This window comes from Euleptes europaea, chromosome 7, assembly GCF_029931775.1.
Source record: "Euleptes europaea isolate rEulEur1 chromosome 7, rEulEur1.hap1, whole genome shotgun sequence".
NCBI classification, from domain to species: Eukaryota; Metazoa; Chordata; class Lepidosauria; order Squamata; family Sphaerodactylidae; genus Euleptes; species Euleptes europaea.
Genome location: NC_079318.1, coordinates 101,390,826 through 101,409,994, shown reverse-complemented (window position 1 = coordinate 101,409,994; position 19,169 = coordinate 101,390,826). Strand labels below are relative to the sequence as shown.

Here is a 19,169-nt window from a genome sequence, read left to right as displayed (position 1 = left end):
TGAGGTAGGTGGGGCTGAGAGAGCTCTAAGAGAGCTGTGACTAGCCCAAGGTCACCCAGCTGGCTTCATGTGTAGGAGTGGGGAAACCAACCCGGTTCACCAGATTAGAGTCCACCACTCTGAACTGCTGCACCATGCTGGCTGTTTCAAGTCTCAGGGCACAAAGGCGTGACTCACCAGGGAGCGCAAACTGTAGAATGAGTCTCCATGGAGCCACTGACCTGCCTACCTTTCTGGCTACTGGGGTTGCCAACTTCAGTCTGGCAAGCTCCTGGAGATGTGGAGGTGGAATCTGGGGAGGGTGGGGTTTGGGGAGGGAGGGACCTCGGCGAGGTTTGCTGCTGCAGAGTCCACCCTCCAGAGCAGCTGTGACCTCCGGGGGAGGCAGTCTCTAGCCAGGAGAGCTGCCGTAATTCCAGGAGACCTCCACCTGGAGGATGGCAGCCCTCCCGGCCATACCAGGGGCAAAGGCCACTTACTTGAGCGGGTACATGCGCAAGGCCACGCCCATGCCAGGGCAGTAGGACAGGAATGCGGCCAGGGCAGTTTCTTCAAGAAGGCCAAAGATCAGGATTTTGTTCCTGGGGAGGAAAAACAGCGGGAGGGGGGGTCACGAGGCCAAGCCAAGAGGGCCCCACTCGACCTGGGGCCCCGGCCTGACCGCCCACTCTGGCCCAGGGAGACCCGCAGAAGCTGGACAGGCCTTTCTGCACGTTGGGGGCAGAATCCTCACAGGGGGCTGGCTCTGTCCTCCAGGCCATGTGGCAGCGAAGTCAGGAGCCACACCGAGCCCCCCCAGCCCCCAGCCTCCCGAAAAGCTGGTGGGAAGGGCCTTGTGGCTCTCCCCTTCATTCCCCGGGCCAGAGAGAGACCGCACGAAGAGCATCCCTGAGGGGATCTGGGAGCCAGAAAGACAGGCAGGGTGCTGCAGGCATGAGACTGAATGCAAGGAACCAGGAGGCCTAGGACAGAGTTGGCACCTGTCTCCTGGGGCACAGGTGGAGAAGGGGGGGTCCCCACGACTCTCTACCTGCCCGGCCCATCCTAGCTGCCCTCGCAGGGGGCCCCCGACTCACTTCATGCCCTGCTGGAAGACCGAGTTCCGCCTGGTCTTGCAGATGATGAGGTCTGCCCACTGCACCACCACGATGCTGGCAAAGAAGGCCGTGTGGCAGGTGAACTCCACCACCTTGCGCTGCTCGTAAGTCTGCCGGAGGGGGGGGGGAGCAGAGGAGGCACCATGAACATGAGTGCCCGGCGCACCGAGGGCCGGGCAGACAAAGCATGGCCCTCCTGGGTCAGACTAGTCCCACTGGCCATTGGGGAGCTCCCACGCCAGCCAGCTAGGCTGCAGTGTGTGGTGCTCCAAGGTGTACTGCTTCTGTACATGGAGGCCCCATTAGACATCAAGGGCTAAGAGCCATCAACTGGCACCCCACTCACCCACTCCTGGCCGTAGCTGTCCTCCAGGTCGTTCTTGGAACGATCGTCCCAGTCCAGACGGATCCCCAGCAGGGTGCCAGGGAGAAAGCCGTTCTCCGCCAGGATCACAAAGTAAGTGAAAAAGCCACCCAAGGCCTGGATCATGCCTGGGGAGAGGCGGGTAGAGGTCAGGGCCCTGGCAGGCCTGAATGGCCCCTGCCCTGCCAGGGCAGAATCGTCACTGGCCTGGGGCCCCATGCCTTGGGAGGCAGGGTGCGGGGAGGGAGGCAGGGTGGCGGGGCAGACTCCTCTGTGCTGTCCCCACCCACCAAGATGGGTTTGGGTTTGGGTCTTGCTCCCCTCCTCAGCGGCAGCCTTTGGGGCCCACAGAGGAGCCTTCCGCCCGCACGGATGCCCTGAGGGGGCTCCTGGACTCTGTCCCTTCTCCCCAGGGTTGCGGCTGGCTTCTTTGCTCAAGGGAGCCGGAGGTCAGGAGAACGCCCTCAGGCTCAGAAAGGCTCAGACCCCATGCAGCCCCCAGGTGATTCAGGGGCGCAGAGACCAGATGTGCAGACAGGCAAACCAAGTGCCACCAGCTTTGCCTCCCTTGCCTGGCTACCCTGGAAGGCTCCTTCCCCTTCCCCGCCAATCCAGCCCCTGGCATCTGCTGCCCACTGGGCCAGCCCTCTGCAGAGTGAACACATGAAGCTGCCTTATACTGAACCAGACCCCCCTTGGTCCATCAAAGTCAGTATTGCCTACTCAGACCGGCAGCAGCTCTCCAGGGTCTCAGGCAGAGAAGGGTCCTTCACATCACCTACTTGCTTGGTCCCTTTAACCGGAGAGGCCGAGGATTGAACCTGGGACCTTCTGCATGCCATGCAGAGGCTCTACAAACTGAGCCACGACCCCTCCCATACTGATTGGCCAGCTTCTCACGCAGGTGGAACCAGCATGTTTTTCCTTCTGATGCAGCAGCTGTTGCATCCAAGGGGGCTGCTCGTGTCTGAAGCTCCCAGACCCTCTGAGATGAGTCCGTCTGCTCCCCTCTTCCCCACGGGAGGATGAGGGAAACCAGGCCCTTTGCAGCCGCCCATTTTTTCCAGCAGCTGGTCCTCAGGGTCGCGTGTTGTGTCCGGTACATGAATGGAGGGGCCCCTGGGGGGCTTGCAAGTGGCATCTGGGGGCCAGCCCCACTCACCAATCTGCCCGTAGGCCATGCTGATGAGGCGCTCGTTCACCAGCTTGTCCGTCTTGGAGTTCCGCGGCTGCCTCTTCATGATGTCGCTCTCTGCGGCCTCATAGGCCAGGGAAATGGCCGGGACCTGGAAAGCAACCCATGACAGATCGCTAGGGTTGCCAGGTCCGGGTTCAGAAATACCTGGAGATTTTGGGGGCAGAGCCTGGGGAGAGCTGGGTTTGGGGAGGGGAGGGACTTCGGTGCCATAGAGTCCAATGGGCAAAGTGGCCATTTTCTCCAGATGAACTGATCTCTGTCAGCTAGAGAATAGTTGTAATAGCAGGAGATCTCCAGCTGGTACCTGGAGGTTGGCAACCCTACGGATTGCTCAAAATGGGGGTTGAAACTGTGTGCGTGGGGGGGTCACCTCCATGAGTATGGTTGTCAGCTCTGGGTTGGGAAATACCTGGAGATTTTTGGGGCGGAGCTAAAGGAAGGCTCAGTTTGTAGAGCATCTGCTCAGCATGCAGAAGGTCCCAGGTTTGAGGAGGTGAGGGACTTCAATGCCATAGAGTCCAATGGCCAAAGCGGCCATTTTCTCCAGGTGAACTGATCTCTGTCAGCTGGAGATTAGTTGTAATAGTGGGAGAGCTCCAGCTAGTACCTGGAGGTTGCAGCCCTATCCATGAGAGAAGCAGACATTGCTCTGAGCTCGTCTCCTCATCAAGCGGGGATCTATACATCGGGGTCCCCAACCTTTTTGAGCCTGTGGGCACCTCTGGCTGTCTGACACAGCCTGGTGAAGGCAGCCACAGAAGGCCTGCTAAAAATGGCTGCCATAGGAGGCAGAGACAGCCATAAATTGGCTGCCACAGCTTATCTTCAGTGAGTCAGTGAAGATCCTTGCGCTGCCAAAAGAACATTTAAAAAAATCTTCACAGCCAATCAAATCTCCAGTGGCCAGTCAGAAGTCCTACTGGGTAAAAGCCCCACCTGGCCCTGTGACCATGTTCTAGAAACACTCGGGGGGCACCAGAAAATGTGTTGGAGGGCCCCATGGTGCCTACAGGCACCATGTTGGGGATTCCTGCTCTCCAACCCAGGGAGGGACTTCTAGGGAGGAGCTCATATCCACCCTGAAGACCGCTACAGGATTTTTGGGAAAGGCATGTGAGCAGGATCTAGGACCCTCCCCATTCCAGAGGCTCCGCGACCACACTCACCATGTCGGTGCCCAGGTCAATGCACAGGATGGTGACAGTGCCCAGTGGCAGCGGGATATTGATGATGATGAAGAGGAGGAAGGGGGTGATCTCCGGAATGTTGCTGGTCAGGGTGTAGGCGATGGACTTCTTCAGGTTGTCAAAGATCAGGCGGCCTGCAGGACACAAGGGGAGGTGAGGAGGGGGCCCGGAGGATGGGGGGGACAAGGGGGTGGAAAGGGCCCCTTCCCCTTGTGGTTGGGGGGGGGAACTCACCTTCCTCCACGCCCGTCACGATGGAGGCAAAGTTGTCATCCAGGAGGATCATGTCCGCGGCCTGCTTGGAGACGTCGGAGCCGGCGATGCCCATGGCGATGCCAATGTCTGCCTTCTTCAGGGCGGGGGAGTCATTCACTCCATCTCCGGTCACGGCCACGATGGCCCCCTACGTGGGAGGGGGAATGTTGGATCTGGGGGAGGGGGTCCTGCTGGTCTGCCCTGATCCTGGGAGGGGGCAATGGAGTGCCACTGGGCAGGAGAAGGCTGCTCAGACTGGCACCCCCCTCACCAGCTGCCCCTGGGAATCGGGATGTTCTCTGCTGCTGCCATCCTCTGGAGGAAGACCTCATCCCAAACAATCCAGCCCACCAGTTAAGATCCACTTTCCAATTCCTGTTCTCTGTGTCCCAACCCTCCCACCTGCAGAGGTGAGGTGCGTGGCGTGATTTAAATGGCCCACCGCTTAAAGCGGTGGGAAAGTTTCCCAGATCCTCCATTTAAAATAGTAGTGACGTTCACAACAGATTCTTTTCTAAGGAGGAGAATCAGATGGGGGTGACTCTTTTGGGACCTCATAAAAATCGGACCCCCTGATCCAATCTCCACCAAACTTGGGGGTTCTTGCAAGGAGAGTCCCTTGCAGCCATGCTGCAAATTTGGGGGCTTTACCTGAAAAATGCCCCCCCCCAGGAGCTGCGAAAAGCCTCATAGGCTTTATTAGACCTGAATTTTTCAGGAAACCTGGGAAAAAGCTGAATTCCCATATTTTAAATAAAGGTAAAGGTAAAGGTTCCCTGTGCAAGCACTGGGTCATTCCTGACCCATGGGGTGACATCATAGGCAGACTTTGTTTACGAGGTGGTTTGCCAGTGCCTTCCCCAGTCATCTTCCCTTTACCTCCAGCAAGCTGGGTACTCATTTTACCTGTATGGAAATTCGGCTTATTTTGGGTTTACTGAAAAAAATCGGGTCCAATAAACCCGAATCCGAAATTTACCGATTTTTTTTCATTTTTGCACAGCCTAGATCCTGGCGATCAGCCAGAGAGGTTTGCTGTTCAGCACCTGGGAGTACCCTGCCGGGAGTGTCTGTCCCAAGAGGGGGCCCAGGGACATCAGAAAGCACTTCCACCCCAGGCGTTTCGGCTGTGAAGCCGCCTTCAGTGGCCCGAATAATACAATTCTATGCCATTTTGAAAGTGCAATGAATGTATAAGAAAACTGCAATCCTTAGACTGGGTAAGCTGACATTTGAAAATTGTAAAGTCTAAAATTTGTTTACCTATATTTCATCCAGAGTTGCCTTTATAATCTTAGGCTCCTACAGAAGTAGGAGATTTAGCTGCCCTCCTTCCTTGCCGGTACCCCACAGGAAACTGGGGGGGGGGGCTGTCTGCAGGCAGACCAGGGCACCCACGAGCCACGTCGTTCCTTACCTGCCGCTGGCAACCCTCCACGATGATGAGCTTCTGCTGGGGAGAGGTGCGGGCGAAGACGATCTCCGTGTGGTTCTTGAGGATATCGTCCAGATGCTCAGGGGGCATGTCCTTGAGGTCAGAGCCGTGGACCACACAAGCCTTGGCTTCCCTGGGAGAAACAAAGAATCACAGAGTTGGAAGGGACCTCCAGGGTCATCTAGTCCAACCTCCTGCACAATGCAGGGAATTTACAACTACCTCCCCCCCTCACACGCCCAGCGACCCCTGCTCCATGCACAGAAGATAGCAAAAAACCCACAACAAAAAATGGGGGGGGGGGAACCTTAACCCTATAAAACTAGAATAAGGTACCCAAAAGGTAAGGAATCTACGTGAAATCATGGGCTAATATTGATACAAGTGATTTTGTGAATAATTCATAATAAATTTAATACAAACACAAAATTAAAATAAATATAAACGTATGTAGCCCTGCTCTAGCCTCTATGTATCTGTGCTGAACAAGCCAAATAAACATAAAAACACAAAATTACAACAGTGTGACAATATACCCAAACACTATCACAGCTCAGACCAAATGCGTTTCGGCTGTGAAGCTGCCTTCAGTGGCCCGAATAATACAATTCTATGCCATTTTGAAAGTGCAATGAATGTATAAGAAAACTGCAATCCTTAGACTGGGTAAGCTGACATTTGAAAATTGTAAAGTCTAAAATTTGTTTACGTATATTTCATCCAGAGTTGCCTTTATAATCTTAGGCTCCTACAGAAGTATTCCTTTCACTGTGAATGTTCTGCTAAGACCCCTATATCAGAGGTGTCAAACATAAGGCCCGTGGGCTGGATCCAGCCTCTTGAGAGCTCTTATCAGGCCTGCCAGCCAGCCGAGGCAGCCACACACACCCCAGGCATGGCTCGGCCCCCACCAAGTGCCATTTATGTCATATCCGGCCCTCGTAACAAATGAGCTCGGCACCCTTGCCTTTGATCCTTTTCACACACACTACTGCCAGGACAAGTCTCCCCCCATCCTATAATTATGCATTTGATTTTTCCTACCTGAATGCAGAACTTTACATTTATCTCTGCTGAAATTCATTTTATTTGTTTTAGCCCAATTCTCCAGCCTGTCAAGATCATCCTATATCCTGGCTCTGTCTTCTTCTGTATTTGCTATCCTTCCCAATTTACTATCATCTGCAAATTTAACAAGCATCCCCTCTATTCCTTCATCCAAATCATTTATAAAGATGCTGAAAAACACAGGGCCCAGAACCGATCCCTGAGGCACTCCACTAGTCACTCCTCTCCAACAGGATGAGGAACCATTAATAAGCACTCTTTGGGGGCGATCTGTCAACCAGACATAGACAGAGAGGGCCATGCCAGGGTCACCCGAGAGGTGTGAGCAGTTGTGCAGGAGACCCGCCAGAAGGCTCTGGGGTCGGCTTACCTGGGGTTGACCTGGCTGACGGGGATGTTGAGGCGGGCCGCGATGTCCTCGACGGTCTCGTTCCCCTCGGAGATGATGCCCACCCCCTTGGCGATGGCCTTGGCAGTGATTGGGTGGTCGCCTGTCACCATGATCACCTGTAGAACAGAGGTGGAGGCAGCAGTCAGGGCAAGGCATCCTCCCACACCTGCTGAGACCTATGGACAGGACGTGGGTGGGATCCCAGAGACCGGTCGGGTCCAAGGAGATTTATCAAGATAGCAGCCGGTCAGGGAGCTCCACTTTAATCCTAGGAATAGTAATATTAAGCCTTTTGGCTGATGAAGCTACTTTTGTAGTGAAAACGCTGGAATACGTCCGGAGCCACGTTACCATCTGTATCTCCGTTGCCTGAAGACACATTGACATTGATATTGACTAAAATATGACTCTATGTCTTACATGAACTTTTTTGCACTTATTATCAGCAACTCCAGCTGATTTTTTTCTTGACATTGTTATTTCCTTGCTTTGTAACCCTTGTTGCTTAGCTTCATTTGTACATTTATTTCTTTGTAATATAGTTACTCAAGATCTGAGCAAGGCTGTCAAAGATAGGACATTTTGGAGGACTTTCATTCATAGGGTCGCCATGAGTCGGAAGCGACTTGACGGCACTTAACACACACACACACAATATAGTTACAGCCTTCGCTGTTTTGCTGCCTGCTATCCATTGCTTATTGTCTCATTCAATTTTGCCTACTACTGTTTTATTTGCTTCAACCTCCAGGTACTAGCTGGAGATCTCATGCTATTACAGCTGATCTGCAGGCGACAGAGATCAGTTCCCCTGGAGAAAATGGCCGTTTTGGCAACTGGACTCTGTGGAATGGAAGTCCTTCCCCTCCCCAAACCCTGCCCTCCCCAGGATCTGCCCCAAAAACCTCCAGCTGGTGGCGAAGAGGGACCTGGCGACGCTAGCCACGTGCCATCCTGTCCTTGCTTGACTCGGTTCCACGTGGCTCTGGAGCCTGCAGGCTGAGATGCGTTGCTGGCTGCATCACGTGGACATGCCACCTCGCTAAAGGAATTACCAGCCCTGCCTGGTGCCCTACGCCAAGGCCCCCCATACTGGTCCTGACTGGGAGCCTGCTCCCCCTCTCCCCCTCTGCCCCACAGGCGCCAAAGCGGGGGGAGGAAAACGCTAACCTCCCCCCTCCACCCGGACAGCTGGCAAAAGGAGATTAAGGGCACCGAAGGATAATGAGAGACACACCAGCATCGTCTTAGTCGGACAAAAGGTTGAAGCGCCCAGCAGCGAGAAATGGGGGCACACGGGGGGGGGGGCGGCTTTGAGATGGGGAGGGGTTGTCTGGGGGAGGGGCATGCAGCTGGAGTTGTTCCAGAAGCAAAGAAGGATTTCTATTAGGACCAGCACCGCTGCCCACCGCTCCATCCTCCCAGTGGCGGACGGGGTCTAAAAATATTGGTTGCCAGGAGAAAAAAGAGGCTCACAAATAGGGTTGCCAGGTCCCTCTTTGCCACCGGCGGGAGGTTTTTGGGGGCGGAGCCTGAGGAGGGCGGGGTTTGGGGAGGGACTTCAGTGCCATAGAGTCCGATGGCCCAAGCGGCCATTTTCTCCAGGGGAGCTGATCTCTATTGGCTGGAGATCAGTTGTAAAGCAGGATATCTCCAGCTTGTACCTGGAGGTTGGCAACCCTATGGCCCACCCACAACTATAAGACTATAATTTAATTTTTATAAGAAATAAATTTTCAAAAAATACATAAGTGGGAAAAAGGCACAATTAAAATGTTTGCAAAATAAATGTACATTGTTTAGTCATTACAGTGTACATATATTGTACATATTACTGGCAGTGTACAGCAGATACTAAATGTAAATGCAGATTGTTTTAATTGGAATTTCTATTATATTTTCAAGCTACTCAAAGGTCATTAACATTTTAAACATATTGTTGAATGTTTAAGGGGCCCCACTTGCCACCGGGCAAGCTGGCATCCTGGCCAGTCCGCCACTCCATCCTCCTCCACCCCCCAGGGGATCCTGAGTGGTACCTTGATGCCGGCACTCCGGCACTTGCCCACGGCGTCTGGCACAGCGGCCCGTGGCGGGTCGATCATGGACATGAGTCCCACGAAGCAGAGGTTTGTAAGAGGAAAGTTGACCTCATCTGCATCAAACTTAAAACCACGAGGAAATTTCTTTTCGGGAAGGTAGAGCTGGCAGAATCCTGGAAGTGAAAAAGCAAGAATCGGTGAGGGACAGCCCCAGGGGAGCCGGGGCCAGGCACCAGCAGGCCCCGCCAGGGCCCCTTCCTGCCACATGGACGAGACCCGCTGCGGCTCACACACACCTCTCATCCCCATAGGAATTTGCCCCGTCTCTTGCCTTTATGGAGCTAAGATATTGAGAGCCGCCCCTAGCGAATGCGGCTTCCCTTTTCTAGGGGAACCATCCCTATGTGATTCAACTATTTCATTGCAAACTGGCTTGTCCTGGCAAAACTACCCGGACTTTAAAACCCCTAGAAATAAAGAGCCCCGTGCAATGTAAGCGCTTGCTGTTCTGCTCTGTGGGGCTTTCTGGAGCTCCAAATTTCAGTTTTATGGGGAAATCCTGACCTGCCTCTGAAGAAGGGCATAGCCCCTCGTACAACCATAGAGTTGGAAGGGACTACCAGGGTCATCTAGTCCAACCCCCTGCACAATGCAGAAAATTCACAACCACCTCCCCCCACACACCTCCAGTGACCCCCTACTCCTTGGCCCAGAAGATGGCCAAAAAAACACCTCCAGGATCCCTGGCCAATCTGGCCGGAAGGAAAATTGCTTCCTGACCCCAAAGTGGCGATTGGCATTGCCCTGGGCTTGTAAGAAAGGGCCACGAGAGCCAAACACTGGCACGACCCTTCCTGCCCTCCCTCTCATGGTCTGCCGAAGTTCACATCAGGGGCTGACTTGGTGTGGGAACACAAGGACACGGGGAGTGCCCCGCTGGATCTGGCCAGTGAGTGTCCGTCTGGTCCAGCATCCCAGGCGGGGCTGGCTCGTTGGTCGAGGGTCTTCCCTGGTCTCTGCCTCCGCCCCCCGCCTTGCCCGCAGGCCTCCTCACCCAGCACTCTCTCGCCCAGCCCGCCCAGCTCCAGGTAGGCGTTCTGGAAGGCGTCCCGCAGCTCCGCGTTGAGGGGCACCTCCTTCCCTTGCAGCAGGATGGTGGAGCAGCGCTCCAGGATCCTCTCCGGGGCGCCCTTCATCACCAGGATGTTGCCCTTGGGCCGGTCTTCGGTCTCGTGGATGGACAGCTGCGGCACAGAAGAGAGTAGGGTTGCCAGGTCCCTCTTCGCCACCGGTTGGAGGTTTCTGGGGTGGAGCCTGAGGAGGGCGGGGTTTGGGGAGGGACTTCAATGCCGTAGAGTCCAATTGCCCAAGCAGCCATTTCCCCCAGGGGAACTGATCTCTATCGGCTAGTGATCAGTGGTAATAGCAGGAGCTCTCCAGACACTATCTGGAGGTTGGCAAGCCTAGAAGAGAGGCCTGAGTTCCCATCAGAGGAGGAGAGGGGTCACAGGGGGGAGGGAGGGGAAACCCCCCTGGCCCTGCCCCAGCTCTGCTAGAGTCTCCTTCCGGGCACTAGGTGGGTTCGCTGGTTTTGTGTTGCAAAATTCTTCCATAAAATTCTTGGAACACAAAAATGTGTTCCTTCTGCACCTTTGTGTCTAGAAACAAATCAAAGGCCATTTATGCTTGGTAATTAGCAGCGCGTTCAAGGCTGAATTGCCCCACATATTTTTTTGAATTTTGCATGATGAACCGTCATCCCGGAAGTGACTGTGAAGCCGGCGGGTACCTGCTTCGCATTACTAAAGAGCCCATTTAATGAGACCTTTAGTGTTTGCCATGAAGAAACCCCCTCAAGGAACCATGCAAAACAACAGTGGTGCCTTAGCTATGCACATGCTAATGGATATGCAAACAGGAACAAAGGAGCAGGTGAGTGAGGGGGTGGAATTTCTCCTTTTGTGTCGGACAGTGAATAGGCATTTTTAAAGTCACATTTAAAAAAAAGAGCTTTGAGCTAGCATCAAAATTGACCCTGCAAAAACAGCCCAAGACTTATGGACCCTGGAACTTGGCTGGTAACAATTAAATTTTGGCTTCAGGGGCATTTCAAGGCTGAAATAAATAATTTTATTTCTCATATGCTAACTAAATCTCAATCATCCATATTGAGAAGACATATTGAGAAATAAATTAGATCAATAGGAATCTCTTTAGATTCCCCGTATTGCCTCACAGAAAAGTCAGAGTTTGATGTGATCAGATGTAGTCTTTTAGACATAGAAATGCAGAAATGCCATGCAAGTAGTAGATGCTCCCCCTTGAGCTGGAAAACTTGGCCAAATAGACAATATATAGCACTATACTTTACTTGTCTAACTGCACCGCAACAGCATAGAGCATAGATGCTTGCCGGGCTAAATGCACTACCTTCCGCTTTGTTATACGGAAGATTTCAGAAAATCCCATTTATGAAGAGTTTGCCTCGTGGGAACGGTGGAGAAGAATCACTTGTGCACGTCCTTTTTAATTGTTTGTAGCTGATCCCAGTTCACTGACCCGCTGTTTATAAACAGGGAACGGCTTTCTGATGCTATCAGGACACCCTATCTTATGACCACACAAAACACACAAATTATTGAATCAGTTGCAAGTTTTTTGCACTTAGCAACCAGATATCGTGGATGGTATGCAGTATTCCTTAATGGCTGATTTGGGATTGTTTTATCCAATTTTATTTAGTTGTACTTGGATTTATCCTAATGTTCGCTCCTCTTTTTTTATATGCCAATAGAGGCGTGTGTTTGTGTTTTGCAATTAAAAAAAAGACACATGAGCATCAATACATTTATCTGGCGATTGTTCATCATATTAATGGAAAGAAAAAAGAGAATATTGTTTCTTAAGCGGGGGAGGACCCAATGGGAAACTCTCGGCGGCACAGATTATTCTTTTCCAGAGTTCCACCTTGGCAAGGAAAAGGGACGCTGAAGCTGGTGTGTGTGTGTGTGTGTGTGTGTGTGTGTATGGGGGGGGGGGTTTGCTTCTAGGCCAGCCCCCACCGCTGCTGTGGCCCATTGGCCCCCTCTAGCGGCTCCTCCCAGCCCTCACATGCAGGGAGTCAAGCCAGGAGAACCCGCTCAGGGCCGGGCCCGTGGTTAAAAATAGGCGTACCTAACTGTATTGCTGGGGTGTCACTGCGTGCTGAACTGGGCCTGAGCTCCCTTGAAGCTCGGATTTGGGCCGTGACTTTAGATTCTGGATTAAGATTTATTTCTCCACGGAATTGAATGGATATTTACATCAGTTGGGGAGGGGCCGTGGCTCAGTTTGTAGAGCCTCTGCTTGGCATGCAGAAGGTCCCAGGTTCAAACCCCAGCATCTCCAGTTAAAGGGACCAGGCAAGTAGGTGATGTGAAAGACCCCTGCCTGAGACCCTGGAGAGCCGCTGCCGGTCTGAGCAGACAATACTGCCTTCAATGGGCCAAGGGTCTGATTCAGTAGAAGGTAGCTTCATGTGTTCATGTGCTGATTCCTATCAAAGCTGATTCCTATCAAACTCTGATTCCTATCAAATCCTTCAAGATGATTCCTATCAAACTCTGTGGAGTAAACTGGTTGAATGTGGTATCCAGTCTTTAGGAATCTCTCTTTCTGACCTAAAAGAGCACAGGTCATCAGAAGCTCTTTCTTCCATCTTGAGCTGCTTGCAAAAACTGGATTCCGGAAGTACTACAATAAGAGCACTTAGGGTGTGCTCATCTCTATACCTAGGTCTAAACTTGCTGCAATCCCTCCCAATGTATTTTGATTTTCTGATAATCCCGCGATACAGACGACTATTTATGTAGGCTAGACTGAATGCCATCCCACCAGGGGAGTTAATACATCGTTTAAATAGGGTACCATACTCTGAGAGAGTATGTCACTGTGGTTCTGGAAAAACAGACACTCTTCAGCATTCCTTGTTTAGCTGTGACTTGCTCAACGAGGCTAGAGACAGATGGATAAAGCTTTTTATTCAGGAATCATCTGTCTCTAAACTGGATAATATGAGGGTTCTTTTAGCAGGGGTAGGTTTTAATACTACATTGGCAGTCACCAATCAATTTCCCAGTCAATTGAGATTAAAAAATACTAATTTCCTTATGAGTTATTTAGATCCTCCCCCCCCCCCTTTTATTTTGGTCTCAGTGTGACAGCGTTCAGGGCCAAATTGGCCATATGAACAGTATCATTAAAGTAAGATTAAAAATAGGGACTCCAATCTAGGGTCGCCAGCTCCGGGTTGGGAAATACCTGGAGATTTTGTGGGTATAGACTGAGGAGGGCAGGGTCTGGGGAGAGGAGGGACTTCAATGTCACAGAGTCCAATTGCCAAAGCGGCCATTTTCTCCAGGGGAACTGACTGCTGTCGCCTGGAGATCAGTTGTAATAGTGGGAGATTTGAGAGGGGCCGTAGCTCAGTGGTAGAGCATCTGCTTGGCATGCAGAAGGTCCCAGGTTCATAGAATCATAGAGTTGGAAGGGACCACCAGGGTCATCTAGTCCAACCCCCTGCACAATGCAGGAAACCCACAACCACCTGGTTCAATCTCCAGCATCTCCAGTTAAAGGGTCTAGGCAAGCAGGTGATGTGAAAGACCTCTACCTGAGACCCTGGAGAGCTGCTGCCGGTCTGAGTAGACAATACTGACTTTGATGGATCGAGGGTCTGATTCAGTATAAGGCAGCTTCATGTGTTCATCTCCAGCCACCACCTGGAGGCTGGAAACCCTACATCAATCATAAGAACGTAAGAAAAGCCCTGCTGGGTCAGACCCAGGCCCATCAAGTCCAGCAGTCTGTTCACACAGTGGCCAAATAGCAAGCTCATCTGATCCTGGAGAGAACAGGTATGCATCATGACTAGTATCCATTCTAACTAAGAGCCATGAATACCTCTCTTCTCCATGAATATGTCCACTCCCCTCTTAAAGCCCTCCAAGCTGGCAGCCATCACCACATCCTGGGGCAGGGAGTTCCACAATTTAACTATGCGTTGTGTGAAAAAATACTTCCTTTTATCTGTTTTGAATCTCTCACCCTCCAGCTTTAGCAGATGACCCCGCGTTCTAGCATTATGGGAGAGGGAGAAAAACCTCCCCCTGTCCACTCTCTCCAAACGATGCCTAATTTTATAGACCTCTATCATGTCTCCCCTCAGCCGCCTTCTTTCCAAACTAAACAGCCCTAAGGGTCTTAACCGCTCCCCATAGGACAGTTGCTCTAGTCCCCTAATCATTTTGGTTGCTCTTTTCTGCACCTTCTCAAGCTCTGTAATATCCTTTTTTAGGTGTGGTGACCAGAACTGTACACAGTATTCCAAGTGTGGTCTCACCATAGATTTGTACAAGGGCAGTATGATATCAGCGGTTTTATTCTCTATTCCTTGTCTAATTATGGCCAGTTTGTTTCCTGGAACTCTCAGAAATAATTAGTAGCTTATGAATTTGCTTTCTTTTATCCTGCTATGGAGCCCCCACATAGTTTACAAATTCTAAAATCTATCCCGAAGTCGAGCAGGAAACAAAGTAGGACGCATTATCTAATTTCACGGTTGTGAACAACAAGCAAGAGACCACCATTAGTATTAAAAAATATTTGTATCCCGCTTTTCCTGAATAATTTCTGTCCAAAATGGCTCACAACAAAAGCAAACACAAACATTAAAACCAAACCTTGTAAAATGACCTATAAATTAAACATAATGACTGTCAGAGCGATTTGTTCTTCCAAAACCTTTCTAAAAAAGAATGAAATAATAAAAAGGAGTTCTCTCTTAAGCGGGTAACTTTTCCAAACTAGCAAAACGTGTGCCCAGATTCCTTCAAAGGGGCATTGTGTTCCTGGACTCGTTCATGACTTCCCAGGGGTTTCTGGGGTGGGGGCTCTGCGGTGGAAAAGGGCACAGCAGCGGGGCTGGCAAGGGTCGCCAACCTCCAGGTGGCGGCTGGAGATCACCTGCTATTACAACTGATCTCCAGCTGATAAGAGATCAGTTCACCTGGAGGAAATGGCCGCTTTGGCAATTGGACTCTAAAAACCCTGCCCTCCTCAGGCTCCACCCCCAAAATCTCCAGGTATTTCTCAACCCAGAGCTGGCAAGCCTGGTGAGGCGGCCAAGGGTGTCTGTGTGTGTGTGTGTGTGTGTGTGTGTGGGGAGGGGAGACAGACATTTTGTTTTTCCCCAGTCCTGATCTTCTTTTGCGCCTACCTCCCGCTCCCCTCCCACGACTGCCCCTTTGAAAGATTCTTGCCCTGGCTGGGTTTTTCCTTTTCAAATGCCAGCTTCGTCAGCAGCGCCCTTGACTAGTTTTTCAATCTGTCTTTGGCTTCTCTTGCTGTGAGATTTGTTGCACAAATATCCAGTTATACTTAAAACTTGCACGGCTGCAGCTGTGCCATAGTTCTGGGGGACCAAGGAATTTAGCTCCCCAAGAATCTGGGCCTTCTTTTTGTAAAACAAACAAGCAAAAAAGACCAAGTTTCTAGCCCTCGTAGCTGCAAAAGGATGCTTGAAAATGTGTGTGCAAAATGCCTGCTGAAACCTCCCAACGTGGAGGGTTTTGCAAACCAGAGTCCTCCTGGGTCCTTCTGCCCGGCCTCGGGCCCCACCTGGTACTTGTTGGTGGAGTTGAAGGGGATCTCGGTCAATTTGGGGTTTCTCTCGCGCATCTTCTTGACAGACCCACAAGACAACTGGATGCATTTCAGGAGTGCGGATTCGGAGGCATCGCCAGCTGTGTCCCTCTGTGATGAGAGACAGAGAGAGAGAGAGAGAATACAGGATGTCAGCAGAGGAACTGCCAGGCCTGGGTTTGGAGCGGCACAGTCTCCAAGGAAGGTGCCTCTGCTAGGGCAGCATTCTGCCGGAGGGTGAGACCCTCGAGCGACTGCTCCTGGCCCTCTGGCATGGCTGGCAGGAGAGGGATACATGCAAGCCCCTCCGCAAACTGCTTCTGCTTGAAGCAGAAGAAGAAGAATTGGTTTTAATATGCCGACTTTCTCTACCACTTAAGGGAGACTCAAACCGGCTTACGATTGCCTTCCCTTCCCCTCCCCACAACAGACACCCTGTGAGGTAGGTGAGGCTGAGAGAGCTCTAAGAGAGCTGTGACTAGCCCAAGGTCACCCAGCTGGCTTCATGTGGAGGAGTGGGGAGTTGAACCCGGTTCTCCAGATCAGACTCCACTGCTCCAAACCACCTCTCTTAACCACTACACCAAGCAGGCACAGAGCTCCACCTGGAGAGGGAAGGGGCAGGGCCCGCCGGCCAGAATGCAGGGGTGGTGCTCCCAGATGGCCTCTGGAGTTCTTCTCTCCCTTCTGTGCCTCGCCTGGGGTGGCCCTGCCTCTGGATGCCCCCCAGATGAAGGAGGGCAGCTCTCTTCTCTTCCTGGAGGCAGCAGTTTGTGGGGAACCTCGGAGAGCAGCACAGCCAGGATCACCTGAGCGCCTCCAGCCTACCTTAGAGATGGGGACGTTCTCCTGCCCGGCTTTGAAGACAGCTCGGTTGCACAGGGCTGCGATGCGGGAGAGGGCCGTCCAGGTGGGGGAGCGCTTGTCAAAGGTTGCCCCTGGGAAGAGAATACAGGGGGTGGGGGGAGGTGAGCTGTTCAAGGGGTGGCTAGCAGGCAGCAGCTCCCCTCTTGGGGGCACCGGTGGACAGGTGTGTGTGTGTGTGTGTGTGTGTGTGAGGAGCAACTGCCAAACAAGACCCCAGACCAGCTCCCAACAGCAGGGCCTGTGCGGGAGACGAGGGTCTTTCCTGAAAGTCCCAACCGCCAGCTCTGCTTGTGTTGCCACCCACATACCCCCCAAAATTTTGCTTCTTCCTTCCTAAACTGTGGGCAGCCCCTACTGGCCTATCTGTCTGTAATATGGATACGGCAATGCTGGCCCACCTGACAGGGCCGTTTTGCAGATTGCCAAAATGAGCTCAATCAGAGCGCGCTTAAATGCTCCTGCTCTCCTGGAAGCCCCACCCCTCTCTGACCTGGAGACTCTGGCCTCTGGCAAATCGGGGTGTGCTGCAGTGGCTCTGTTGCAACAGTAACGTGCCCTCTGCAGATGCTCAGAGACTCAGTCATCTGAGAGGGTCCCAGGATGTGAGCCCCTCCTACTGAGCCCTCCCCCCCGCCTCCTGCCTTGACGCCCCAGAAGGAGTGGGAGAGAGAGGTCTGCCTGGCTGTCCCCTGTCTCTGGTGGCATGATGCAGGGGCAGAGGGCAGGGTGGCCCCCAGCCCGACCTCACCACTCTGGTCCTCGGTGGTGTCGGCCTCGTGAATCTGGTTGTCGAACCACATGTGGGCCACCGTCATCCGGTTCTGGGTGAGGGTGCCCGTCTTGTCGGAGCAGATGGTGGAGGTGGAGCCCAGCGTCTCCACAGCCTCCAGGTTCTTCACCAGGCAGTTCTTCCGAGCCATGCGCTTGGCAGTCAGCGTCAGGCACACCTGTGGGAGAGGGGCGGGAAAGGAGAGAAAGCCGAGGGGTTGGCTGTTGATCCAGGAGGGATGGAGCCCCCTGCCCTTCTGCCAAGGAGCTGAGGGTGGCCTCCGTGGGTCTCCCTTCCCCATTTCATAACCCACAAAGGTAAGTTAGGCTAAGGACAGATTGCCAACCAGTAAGCTTTGGAGCAGGATTTGAATCCAAGGCTCCTTGGACTTTTAGCCCACCCCATCTCTTTTGGGCATTCCTCCTGGGCAAGTGGTTCCACAGGTATAAGAAACCCTCTGAATGTTTCCCAGGGTGGGACCCCCCTCCCACCCCCCTCCGGCGGCTGCTTCTCAGGGTCCTTCTGAAGCAAACCTGCCGGGCATTTCCCTGGCTCCGGTCTTTGGCCTTTGGGTTGCTAGCCCAGCTGATCTCCCCTTCTCTTAGTTGAGTCATTCAGGCTGTTTTATTTTATATTCTGTTTTTAGATTGCATTTTGTTGTGGTTCTCCTCTAAAAGAACCCAGAGGGGTATGGATGCGACAAACCTCTTGGATGCATTTGAAGACTTCCCCCTCGTTTGGGTTCTATTGTAGTATTTTTGGCCAAAAAAAGAGATCAAAGCACCCACTTCTTCTCCCTAATGATGACCGCGGCCCAGCAAGGCCACGGGCTGCCTGATAGTCTATCAAGAGCAACACCCAATTCTAACCAGCGATGCAGTCCCTGGTCCCATGTCTCAGAGCTGAACTTCATCCCTTAGCTTGAGTGCAAGGAGAAGCCCCCTCCCCCTGGCTGACAAAGCCCATCTTCTACACGGCAGGAGAACACCTCTCCCATGTGGGGCGACACAGCCCTTCTCATGGCAGCTAACAGACACATGGGGCACCACCACCTTCTCCACATCCCCAGACAGGATTAGATCCTTTCTCTAGCCCCAAAGCACAGGCAAGTAGTCTTTAACAAGTTTCAGAGATGACTCTAATCTCTCCGCCCCCACCCCGGGTAGAAATGCAGCTCAAGACAATGCATTCTCCTGGATTGAATAGAGATCTGAGATTCCTGTCTCATTACCAATGCTAATTTCTCCATGCCTACTACCTGGTGAACCCTGCCCAGCCTCCCCTCGCCCATCACTTGGAGCCCGTTACCGTGACGGTGGCTAGGAGCCCTTCGGGGACGTTGGCCACAATGATGCCGATGAGGAAAATGACGGCCTCTAGCCACGAGTAGCCCAGGATGATGGAGAGGATGAAGAAAGACATGCCAAGGAACACGGCCACCCCGGTGATGATGCGGATGAAGTGCTCGATCTCCATGGCGATGGGCGTCTGGCCCACCTCCAGGCCAGAGGCCAGCGAGGCGATGCGCCCCATCACCGTGCGGTCCCCCGTCGAGATGACAATGCCCCGGGCTGTGCCTGTGGAGAGGGGGAGGGAGGGTTTGAACTCGCCTCTTCCAGCACGGCTGGTTTCTCAGTGTTGCGAGGGAACCAGGCACCCACAAGCCACCAGGTGCTGCCCCATGCCGCTGCCCCAAGGCCAACTTCCTGTTGGGGTGTGAGGTGAGCCAGACCACCCTGAAGGGGCAGATTCTGTCCTGCTTGGGCACTCGTGCACACACTTCCAGGCCAGGATGAAAAGGGGTGCAGGGACTCA

The 19,169-nt window shown here is 52.8% G+C and overlaps 1 protein-coding gene across 1 annotated transcript in view; it reads right to left on the bottom strand.

The window, feature by feature from the left end:
- Window positions 1-1,077: 1,077 nt before the first annotated feature.
- LOC130480547 (sodium/potassium-transporting ATPase subunit alpha-2-like) overlaps window positions 1,078-19,169 on the bottom strand; it is a 34,491-nt gene continuing 16,399 nt past the window's right edge. Inside the window, 14 exon segments of the mRNA XM_056853126.1 lie at window positions 1,078-1,101; window positions 1,103-1,207; window positions 1,444-1,589; window positions 2,624-2,747; window positions 3,826-3,980; window positions 4,081-4,249; window positions 5,519-5,669; window positions 6,975-7,111; window positions 9,035-9,210; window positions 10,092-10,281; window positions 15,695-15,829; window positions 16,547-16,656; window positions 17,334-17,532; window positions 18,663-18,931. Of these exon segments, the coding sequence (XP_056709104.1) occupies window positions 1,078-1,101; window positions 1,103-1,207; window positions 1,444-1,589; window positions 2,624-2,747; window positions 3,826-3,980; window positions 4,081-4,249; window positions 5,519-5,669; window positions 6,975-7,111; window positions 9,035-9,210; window positions 10,092-10,281; window positions 15,695-15,829; window positions 16,547-16,656; window positions 17,334-17,532; window positions 18,663-18,931 (2,090 nt within the window).